We start from the raw sequence: 11,379 nt of genomic DNA on the forward strand, positions 1-11,379 counted from the left end.
TTGTCACAGCTCCAGAGTTATTTGTTTATTAATGACGTCATCAGCGACTAGTCGACTTCGACTCGACTTTCATCACATAAAAGTCGACATTAAAAAAATCAGAAGTCGTTCAACCCCTAAAGGTTAGTGACAGCTTTTAATGATTATTAAGGGAGTTTGCAAATGTGATATTGATTTAATACAACAGTTCAATAAACAAGAAGTTAATATTAAGTGACTTACATCCCTTATGAAAATTACTCATGGTTTTATTGTAGTAAAAGTGTAACCATGGTGTATTGATTACCATTTGTATAACCACAGTTTTACTACAAATACCACTACCAAACACCTTTTAATTTTGTTATTGATCAGAAGGTGCTCCTAAAAAGAAAAGTAAGTGCAGAGCCCTGTAAAAAAAAAGTGATGTTACCTGTTCAGATAGCTGATCCAAACACAAACTACCAGTCAAGTTTCTCATGATCTTATATTCTGACAAACATAATGTCGATGTGTGTATTTCTTTATAAAAACAGTATTTTAATTTAAATCTAATGTTTAAAAACCTTTGGCAAAACATAATTATTACATAAAAATGTGAAATTAAGAGATACTAAGTCATTATGAGATAAAAAGTCAAATTCAATTAGATCCAATTAAATTATGAGATAAAGCTAAATTATGACACAAACAGTTCATTAATCATTAATGACAGTCAAAATTATGACACAAAGTAATTATGACCTAAAAAGTTATATTTTTTATCTCATAATTTAGACTTTTTTAATAGTTGTGGCTTAGTATCTCACAATTTTGAGTTTATGTGGAGGAAGTGGCTTTCATATATTTGAGATATTATTTGACAATAAATATTTTGATAATTTAAATACATAAATATATAATTCTAAGAATGAAGATTATTTGGACTGGCTGGTGAACCAAAAACGGCCAAAAAGCATCACAGGATGCACTTTTTGTCACTGCATAATGCAATTTCCATACTATTGATGACTTCAAAAATATTATTCGAAAAGCAATTATTCAGAAATGTTTAAATAAATATAAATAGTAAAATAGTAATAAAAAAAGAATTAGAAGGTGTGTGAAAACTGGTGCTGCACTTCTATCTTATTTTAGTACTTTTCACTGAGTGCTGTTTGCAAACAGTTTAAATTCCTTCTACCTTTTAATATGTCATTAAGCTGTGTGTATATGGCATGATTTCTACTTTTTTCTGTATGTCAAGCTCCTGTAGCATCCATGTTGTCAGTTACAGGCAGGGGGACAGTCCTCTTTAGTTTCTGTGGTTGAGTGTGTTTGGCAAAGTGGTACTGGAGTGCCTTATGTAGCAGGTGTCTGGAAAGTACCAGGGCTTTACACTAATAACAGAACCTTTTAGAATATGTTTTTTCTCTCTCCTCATTTCCCATAGTAAACAAATGAGGAGTGATCAACCTGCTGTGGGGAAACAGGTCTTCCTTTATTTGCATGGCTTTGGGTGTTAAAGCTAAAAACTGCCTTATGTTGATACAGACATAATCTTTTATGTATATGAGATACATATGTCTTTAAGACTTAAGTCTCGCAGGCCACTAAACAACATGCTCCTAATTGGATGGTTGAATTATAATTAGTCTTGTCTCTCAGGTTCCTCTTTGTGAAGTCATAATTATTATCACACTGATAGTCTAAATATGACACTAAATGTCATATTGCCCCATATAAACATAAAATGGCAGTTACAAGTAAATGAATAAAGAGATAGATTTGCCTACAAGAAAGAATCCTACTGTACTTGCTGGCTCACTAATGGATCCTCTGCAGTGAATGGGTGCCGTCAGAATGGGAGTCCATTGTCCAAACAGCTGATAAAAACATAGTAATCCACAAGTAATCCACATCACTCCAGTCCATCAATTAATGTCTTGTGAAGTGAAATGCTGTGTGTTTTTAAGGAACAAATATGTCATTAAAATATTTTTAATGTTGCTTCCAGCAAAAAATATGAGTCCTCTGTTCATAATAATGCTTTTTTTCAGTGAAAACTTTGCCGCGTCTGAATCAGGAGAGAAAAATGCACAGATCGAGCACTGCTTACAAGCAAAGCCTTTTCAAAAACAGTTCCAATCAAAATGTGTTGGTGGATTTTGATGTGAGAGGACAACAGGGGATAGCCTTTTTTACTGGAGGAAGCATTATTATGGATTACGGACTCGTATTTTGGCCAGAAGCAATGGTTTAAAGTTAAAATGCTTTAATGATGGATCTGTTTAAATTGGCTACTGGTAAGACTGGAGTGAATTTAAACTATCTATGTATAAATTTATAAATAAGTCAAAAATGACTGAAAGCTCCTTCAAACGATCACCTCACAAGTTTCGTTGAGGTACAGTACATGTGGTTAGCATCAAAAGTGTGGTTACACTTAACAGTGCCACTTAACCGAAACGTTGGTGCAAAAATGATGTTTTTGTAACTTCAGCAGGGTAAATATTTTGCGTTCTCTGCAGCGTAAACAAAGGCAGGTCTGAGTGAATGAATTTGAGTACTCGTAATCCTGGGTGAAAACAAACAGCCCTCCCCTCTGCGGAAGCTCTACTGTACTTTATCAGCTGCTAGTTACAGCCTCCAAGGTGGTTTTGTTCCTCATTGCACTTGCACCCGCATGTCTGAGTCTCTGTCATGTTTGCTCTCTGTGTGTGTTTTGCTCGTTCAGTACGATGCTGCTTCCATCCAGCCTAGCGTGGTGGTGTGTTCCTGTGCTTCTTCATCAATGGTAAGGACTCAGCTGAACTCCAACCTTCCTCACTGTCTCAGTATGGAGGTCCGCGGGGGTGAGGCAAGCGTTCAGCCAAAGACGTCTACCATCAAGCCTCCACAATCACGCAAGAAGGAGGACTTCAGCTTTGGCAAAATTTTAGGAGAGGGTTCCTTCTCAACGGTGGGTACAATTTTGGTTTTAGTAGCCTAGACGTCAGAAGATTTAGCAGTAAAATGTTTAATAACTATTTAATAATTAACAATATTTAATTGGGATTAAATTGCCAGTGACAGATATTTTTGGTAGATCGATTTGTTGTAACAGCTCAACACGTTTGAATTGCAGGTTGTGCTTGCAAAGGAACTGGCCACAGGGAAGGAATATGCAAGTAATGGGTATTATTATATTATATTATATTATATATTAGAAATAAATTAAATTAAAAACTAAACTAATGTCAATATGTTTTCCAGTGAAGATTCTAGAAAAGAATCACATCAGGAAAGAGAATAAAGCACACTATGTGATCAGAGAGAAGGATATATTGTCAAGCATAGGTCATCCCTTTTTCGTAAAGCTCTACTTCACGTTTCAAGATTCACATAAATTATGTATCCTTTTCAGAGTAAAACTGGTGTTGAGCTGTGAAACTGTGAAATTAAATCAAGTCTGTGTTTGTTAAACTCATTATTACTTTGTCAAAATGTTCTTAACTTCTAATCCATCAGATTTTGCCCTCAGTTATGCAAAGAATGGAGAACTACTTAGATACATTCGCAAAATAGGCTCATTTGATGAGACTTGCACAAGATTCTACACTGCTGAGATAGTTTGTGCACTCGAGTATTTGCACACAATAGGAATTATTCACAGGTAATTTACACTTTTCACTAACAATATGACTTGAATGGAAATAAATTCGTAATGCATTTTTTCAATATATTTATTTACATTTTTTATTTTATTTAGGGACCTTAAGCCAGAGAACATTTTATTGAGCGAAGAGATGCACATTCAAATTACAGATTTCGGGACAGCAAAACAGTTGTCGGTGGACAGCGCTCAAAGTAATGAACAGTTATTTCATAGAATTTCTTTGCTCTGGTTGTTGATTGTTCCTAACGACTGTCGTTAACTTCCTTCAACCCCCTTGCAGGTCAGGCATGAAATGTTTGTTATCTATAGATACACTCACAACAGCTCTCAAATAACATAAATATGGGACAGTCTATCATTTCTCTTTGTGGACATATATGAGTTGTCAGCGCGGTTACAGTCACTGAAGATATGTAATTCTGTTTGTGCCCACCTGAATCTGCTGTGTGTGTTGGTTAATGTCAAGATTTGTCTTTACAGCAAGAGCCAATTCTTTTGTTGGCACTGCACAGTACGTTTCTCCAGAGCTGCTGACGGAAAAATCAGCCTGCAAAAGGTTTTATCATTTAATGTGCAATATTGCCAGATTAAGATGTTAATAAATTGCTTTAAAAAAATATATATTTTCTGTGATATTTCTCTTTTAGTTCTGACCTCTGGGCACTGGGTTGCATAATCTACCAGCTGGTGGCCGGATTACCTCCGTTTAGAGCCGGGTAAATTACTGATCAGTTTAGTTAGCTTATTTAGTTAGTTAGTTTAGTTTTAGTTCAATTAAGCATTCAAAACAATGTGGTGATGGTGCTTTGCGCTTCTGCTGGTTGATCACTGTTGTAATCGCAGTTTTAAAAAAACATGGTGTGAAATAACAGGAAGTGTTGGCTTTGGTGTTTATGACTTGTTTGTGTAGACAGTACAGAGGGCTTCTGAGGAAACCCCAACCACTGGGTCACATGACCCACTTGCCGTTTTGGTTACATTACAACCAATAACAACCAATCAGCTGATTCAGAGCTCTTTGCTAGTGAGACTACAAACCATTCAGTTGATATTGATTTAGTTCAGTTGGTCATTTACTTTTGTCTTTTAATAGGAATGAGTACTTGATTTTCCAAAAGATAATAAAGCTGGAATATGAATTTCCTGAGAAGTTCTTCCCTAAAGCTAAAGATCTGGTGCAGCGACTGTTGGTAATAATCTTTGTTTCCATTACATATCATCGCTTTCAGTTGCACGACTATGTTGAAGCACACTTATTGTTTGATTTCAGTCTTTGGACCCTAGAAAGCGGTTAGGATGTGAGGAAATGGGTGGGTTCAATCCACTGAAATGCCACATGTTCTTTGAGACGATCTCATGGGAGAACTTGCCGGTCCAGACCCCACCCAAGCTGACCCCTTACCTACCAGCCATGGCTGAAGATGATGAAGACTACTATGGCAATGTTAGTTAGATTCATCATACCTTTCATACACAATACTGTGAAAAATTACATATAAACAGTGTTTTGATTTGTTTGTTGTTGTTTTTTACGTTTTGTATTTTTTTGTTGCTTTTGTTTGTTTTTTTTGTGTGTTTTGTTTGGTTGTTTTTGCTATGTTTTTTTATTTTGATGTTTTTGTTTGTTTTGTTTGGTTGTTTTTGTTGTATTGTGTTTTTTGTTTTGTTTAGTTTTTAAATAGACTCATACACTATGTTTTAAAGGGGTCATATGATGCTGCTAAAAAGAACATTATTTTGTGTATTTGGTGTATTGAAATGTGTTTATGCGGTTTAAGGTTCAAAAAACAAATTATTTTCCACATACTGTACATTATTGTTTCTCCTCTATGCCCCGCCTTTCTGAAACGCGTCGATTTTTACAAAGCTCATCGGTCTGAAAAGCGAGGTGTGCTCTGATTGGCCAGCGATCTAGTGCGTTGTGATTGGCCGAATACCTCAAGCGTGTGACGGAAATGTTACGCCCCTTACCATACTGTGATGCTGTGTCCCATAGTGACGAGACAAAAACATTAAAACCCATTATAAATTTGTTGCATCCAGTGGGAACATAATTACGGATTATAATGACTTATACTGTCTTTTTACGCGTTGCATCGCGCCACGTAAACATAAAACCATGTCTGCATTTGTGATCGGAGAAATGACAAACAACCAGCGCTACTCTAAATTGCTCAAAACTCGCGTTTGAATCATCAGTGGCAAATTCTTTAAATATAAAAAATGTACTTACAGTCTGTGAGTCAGGACAGCCGGCATTGTAGTCTACTCTACCAGGATCAGGAAACAGTCCTCCATAAAATGCGCTGCACACATCTGAATATTTGGGTTGAACTGTTCTGGAACAGTGTTTTAAATACAACTTACCCACTGATTTCTAGTCGTGTCCTCTTTTGGAAGACCAAAGAAATAATTTTCCCTTTCGCAACGAAACACACAGTGTCTTCACGACATGGCGGCGGCGGTGGCAGCAACAATAAAGTTACGCCTTCTTTCTTTGCGTGAACATTTGGGCGGTGTTATGCAAATCTTCCCACACAGTGACGTAGACATGTGGGGGTGTGTTTAAACGAGCCATTTTAGGAGGGCGTGGACCAGTCTTAACTTTTATAAAGAATATTTCTCTGGGTTATTTTAGTAGTAGTGAAGACTTTAGACTTTGCGACTTTAGGAATCTTATCTATTCACGAACAGCTTGTAACACTCCAAAGAGAAAGGAAAACTTGAAATCGCATCATATGACCCCTTTAAGAAATCAAAATTGACCACTTATTAAACCTATAAAAACTGGGTCCTACATTACGGATACCTTGATCATGTTTCTTTGAAGTCTTGACGAGATCAAAATTGATCTTATTTACTTTCGTAGCACACGTTACTAGTCTTGTGGTGAACAAATATTCCGTGCAAATTAATCGACAGAAAAATACTTTGTTTTTCGTAATCTAGTCAAAATCTGAAAATTTGCTTCCCCTCTAGAATGGTGTATCTTCTAATGACGTCAGCTTGACGACTTGTGCAGAACATCCTTATTCCCTCTCTTCTGACCGTCAGTCTGCTGTGAGCTAGAGATGGCGCTAAAATCAGGGCTGCCATCTATTTTTTCTCATTTAATATTCTTTTTCACTCTGAGATGCAAAGTAAAATCGGCCATGACTTGAGGTTAAATTAAAGTGAAATATTTAAGTGTCTAAGGTCAGTTAAAGGTACAGATTGTGAGCTAGTAAGTGCAGGCTCGCTGGGTCTTCTGTGCTGATTTGCTGTTTTATTTGAATCCACAGTATGAAGATCTCCTCAGTCAGTTCAAAAGCCTGCAGGTGGTCGCGTCCAGCTCATCTCAGATTGTTCCACTGAGATCCTGCAGCAATATTGAGCAGTACATCCATGACCTGGACAGCAACTCCTTTGAGCTGGATCTGCAGTTCTCCAGTGATGAGAAACAGCTTCTGCTGCAGAAGCAAACAAGTGGCAACCCTTGGTATGTTATAAACTTCATTCAGAAATGTGTTTTCCTGCTCATGAACATTCATTCTGGTTAAATATTAATTTGTCATCCTGTAGTGACAGCGCAGATTAAACACATTTATTTTGTTATTACACATAGTAATGAAGGGTTGCGTGTGTATGTGCTAATAATGATCTTTTTTATCTCTTGCATTTCCTTTTAGGTTTTTATAGCATGTTGTAAAATGAACTCTTGATCATTATATTTCTGTTTTCAACAACACAAGTAGCACTAACTGCCAGCTTGTTATTCATTAACATCTGCTATTTTATCTGCTATCTTAAAGGCACCAGTTTGTTGAGAATAACTTGATATATAAAATGGGACCTGTTGACAAACGAAAGGTAACACTTTTTTCTCCCTGGTTCTTATCTTTTATGGTATCTAGAGTAAAAAACAGGTGCATGTTTTTCTTTCCTTTTCTTTTTTTAAAGAGTAGAGTATGAAAACAAATAGCACCCTCTTTTGGCTGCAGTTGGTAATGACAGTTAATGTTTTTGACCCTTTCTTGTTTGTCATTTTTCACAGGGACTGTTTGCTCGACGCCGTCAGCTTCTACTGACAGAAGGGCCACATCTATATTATGTGGATCCTGTGAATAAAGTACTAAAGGGGGAAATTCCATGGTCTCCAGAGTTGCGTCCTGAGGCCAAGAATTTCAAGACCTTTTTTGTCCACACGGTAAAAATTATAGTATTTTTATTTTTTTTTTAACTTTTGTAGGTTATTATGTTATAGTTATTTGACTAACAATGGCCTTCTCTAAAAGCTTTAGGGATGGTATTAAAGGAATAGTTTACCCAAAAATGAAAATTGACTGAAAATGTATTCACCCTCAGGCCATCCGAGATGTAGATGAGTTTGTTTCTTCATCGGAAACAGATTTGGAGAAATTTAGCATAACATCACTTGCTCATGAATGGATCCTCTGCAGTTAACAGGTGCCGTCAGTATTGAGAGTCCAGATAGATGATAAAAACATCACAATAATCCACAAGTAATCCACATGACTTCAGTCCATCAATTAACGTCTTTTGCGAAAAGTCACATATTTGTAGGAAACAAATCCATCATTAAAGGGATAGTTCACCCAAAAATGAAAATTTGATGTTTATCTGCGTACCCCCAGGGCATCCAAGATGTAGGTGACTTTGTTTCTTCAGTAGAACACATATGATAATTTTTAAGTCCAACCGTTGGAGTCCATCAGTCTTATAATGCATGGCAATGGTAACAAAATCTATGAGAGTAAAAAAAACATGCACAGACAAATCCAAATTAAACCCTGCGTCTCGTGACGACACATTGATGTCCTAAGACACGAAACGATCGGTTTGTGCCAGAAACCGAACAGTATTTATATAATATTTTACCTCTAATACACCACTATGTCCAACTGTCTTTGGGCGCGCGCACGGCATCCGGTGCGTGAGGTGTGCTCTGGCGTAGTTTACGCAAGCACCGGAAGTGATCTCTCACACATATACGTCACTCATTGTTTACACAGTGCACAAACATTGTAGGTACGACGGCTAATCAAAATGGTATGTTTTAACTTCAAACTGTCGCTTCCAGCTAAAATATGAATGCTCTATCCATAATATTGCTTTTTCCAGTGAAAAAGTCGTCCTGTCTGATTTGTTTCTTACAAACACACAGCTTTTCACTTCACAAGATATTAATTGATGGACTAGAGTCATGTGGATTATATATATACACACATAATATATATATATATATATATCATCTGTTTGGACTCTCAATCTGACGGCACCCATTCACTGCAGAGGATCCATTGGTGAGCAGGTGATGTAATGCTACATTTCTCCAAATCTGTTCAGATTAAAAAAAAAAAAAACTCATCTATATCTAGGATGGCCTGAGGGTGAGTACATTTTCATCAAATTATCATTTTTGGGTGAAGTGTTCCTTTAAATGTACGATACTTTAAAGGAGTCATATGATGTTGCTAAAAATAACATTATTTTGTGTATTTGGTGTAATGAAATGTGTTTATGCGGTTTAAGGTTCAAAAAACACATTATTTTCCACATACTGTACATTATTGTTTCTCCTCTATGCCCCGCCTTTCTGAAACGCATAGATTTTTACAAAGCTCATCGGAATGAAAAGCGAGGTGTGCTCTGATTGGCCAGCTATCCAGTGCGTATGTTTTAGGTAGGCATGGTTGACTTAACTTTTATAAAGAATAACTCCAAAGAGAAAGGAAAAATTTAAATTGCATCATATGACCCCTTTAATAAATGCATCATACTGAATGATTACTAAATATAATTTATATGATGTATTAACATGGTGCTCCAAGGTTATATATCCAAATAAAACATGCTAATATCATGGTAGTTCTTGGGACTTTGCTAAATGCTGCTAAATCTTTTCATTGTTTTCTTGTGTGCAGCCAAACAGGACATATTATCTAATGGATCCCAGTGGTAATGCAGACAAATGGTGTAAGAAGATTCAAGAGGTGTGGGGAACAGTATATCACTAATAAGAGAATACTGACATGCCGGGGCATCAGAAGACCACTGCAGTCAAGGCAAGTCTTAGGGGCCTGAGCCCTTCACCATTCAACTACCAATCAGGAAGTCAACTGTGCATTTATGGGACTAGTGCATCAATATTCCTTCTTGAAGAGAAAAGATGTTTTGCTTGCAGTGTTTTTGTCATATTTAGCAGGTGTAATATAAAATCAAAGATCAGTAAAACTCAGCAAATCAAATCCACAATTTGTACACTATATATGGGTATATAGATATGTATAGGAAGTATCCCCAAAAGCTTGGGAAAAAACACTTGAATCTGTTGCCTTTTAAAATAATAAAGATAGCTACAGAGGACACTCAAATGCTCCTAGTAAATATTAAATTGATACAGATATCATTAATATATTTATATTTATTCTCTAAGTCATGTTGTTCACCTGTATAATATCATATTACATGGAATTATTATCATCAGAAAAACAATCACCTAAGAGCCGTTATATTTAGTATGAAATTTACCCAGCAATGGATTTTTTTGTGGTTTCACATGTGAAACTTGCACTGGGTTCCTTAAATCTGCTGTTTATGTTTGTTTTATATTACATTTTATTTATAAACATCGGTTTAGTTTGAAAATAAGTACTTGATAAGGTACGTTACACAGTATACACTGCAAGCGAGCAGCATTAAGTGTTGCAGCAAAAGCGGATGGTTGTCAACAGTCATGTTTTGTCGTGCCGGGTCACTCTCTTGCAGTGTAAATATGGTGTTACACCTACGGGAATTGAGCTGTGAAGAGAATCGCAACTGTAAATAAGGGCCGTGTTTGCAGATACCGTTTTTGACCACTTTATTGTACATTTAAAAAGATGTTGGTCCAGCACAGACAAACGAAAATGCTGTAACTAAGTGAGAATCAAACACAGAAGTGTGTTTTTCCTCTTCTGTTGTGTTTTCTCCCTGCATTTTTTGAGAAACTGTTCAATCATGTATTTATAATTCGACTAGGTTTGTCAACGAATGTAACTGTGATGTACAGATGATGTATTATTCAGAAAGTAACACAGTGTTACTGGATTTGCACCTTGTATAATTTTATTCTTATATAAGATTATTTGCTGGCAGTGGTTCAGCCTGTAGTACCTAATATTATTTATATTCTAATATTCAGAGATTTTAATTGACTCATGTTCAGGGGCCACGTGTTGTAAATATTGAAATGTGAAGCCTTTGAATGTGAATGATCGCTGTAATATTTTGCGAGATTTTTTTGTGTGTCCTAATCAGGTCACTTAAATTATATCAGATTCAATGTTTATGCCCTTGGGTTTCTGCGCACCTTTAATGTTACTGAAGAATGTCCAGGAGAAAATCATGTTGAGGCTCATAATAAAAGTGTATATGAACTATAGTAACATCTTTCTGCTTGTGTTTCTGACAGAGTGTTGGTAGCATGTGCAAGACAGCAATGCTAAGACAACAGCTCCCTATAGACTTCCCCTGACTTTTACATTTGGCTCTCTCATGCATGCTGGCTGTTTACATTTCTCAACATCTTGCAGCGCTGAAATGGGGCGCTCACCATTCAGCTTTCCAGATCTTAAACATATACAGTAAGAGAATGCCCACAGGCTTGCCTACACAGAAAAAACAACAGCTATGAGAAACACATCTCACTTTATACAGTAGCAATAGCAGGACCATCAAGTGATGATAAATGCCTGCTATTCACTGTACTGTCATTTGTATTA

At 36.4% G+C, this 11,379-nt stretch overlaps 1 protein-coding gene across 2 annotated transcripts in view; it reads left to right on the forward strand.

Annotated features, from left to right (window-relative positions):
• Window positions 1-11,030, forward strand: part of pdpk1a (3-phosphoinositide dependent protein kinase 1a) — a 15,059-nt gene extending 4,029 nt beyond the window's left edge. Inside the window, exons 2-15 of one of the 2 annotated variants that reach the window (XM_016251043.1) lie at window positions 2,696-2,920; window positions 3,086-3,128; window positions 3,214-3,351; window positions 3,469-3,613; window positions 3,710-3,807; window positions 4,097-4,172; window positions 4,264-4,332; window positions 4,710-4,806; window positions 4,887-5,060; window positions 6,596-6,676; window positions 6,898-7,094; window positions 7,408-7,465; window positions 7,650-7,802; window positions 9,541-11,030. In XM_016251043.1, coding sequence (XP_016106529.1) covers window positions 2,696-2,920; window positions 3,086-3,128; window positions 3,214-3,351; window positions 3,469-3,613; window positions 3,710-3,807; window positions 4,097-4,172; window positions 4,264-4,332; window positions 4,710-4,806; window positions 4,887-5,060; window positions 6,596-6,676; window positions 6,898-7,094; window positions 7,408-7,465; window positions 7,650-7,802; window positions 9,541-9,633 — 1,647 coding nt within the window. In that variant the 3' untranslated portion in view covers window positions 9,634-11,030. Of the gene's footprint in view, window positions 1-2,318; window positions 2,921-3,085; window positions 3,129-3,213; window positions 3,352-3,468; window positions 3,614-3,709; window positions 3,808-4,096; window positions 4,173-4,263; window positions 4,333-4,709; window positions 4,807-4,886; window positions 5,061-6,595; window positions 6,677-6,897; window positions 7,095-7,407; window positions 7,466-7,649; window positions 7,803-9,540 lie in introns of those variants that run through there. The other variant, XM_016251044.1, reaches the window with a different exon arrangement.
• The last annotated feature ends 349 nt before the right edge of the window (window positions 11,031-11,379 follow it).

This window comes from Sinocyclocheilus grahami, unplaced genomic scaffold (genome assembly GCF_001515645.1).
Source record: "Sinocyclocheilus grahami isolate Dianchi unplaced genomic scaffold, SAMN03320097.WGS_v1.1 scaffold1025.1, whole genome shotgun sequence".
In the NCBI taxonomy this organism is placed as follows: Eukaryota; Metazoa; Chordata; class Actinopteri; order Cypriniformes; family Cyprinidae; genus Sinocyclocheilus; species Sinocyclocheilus grahami.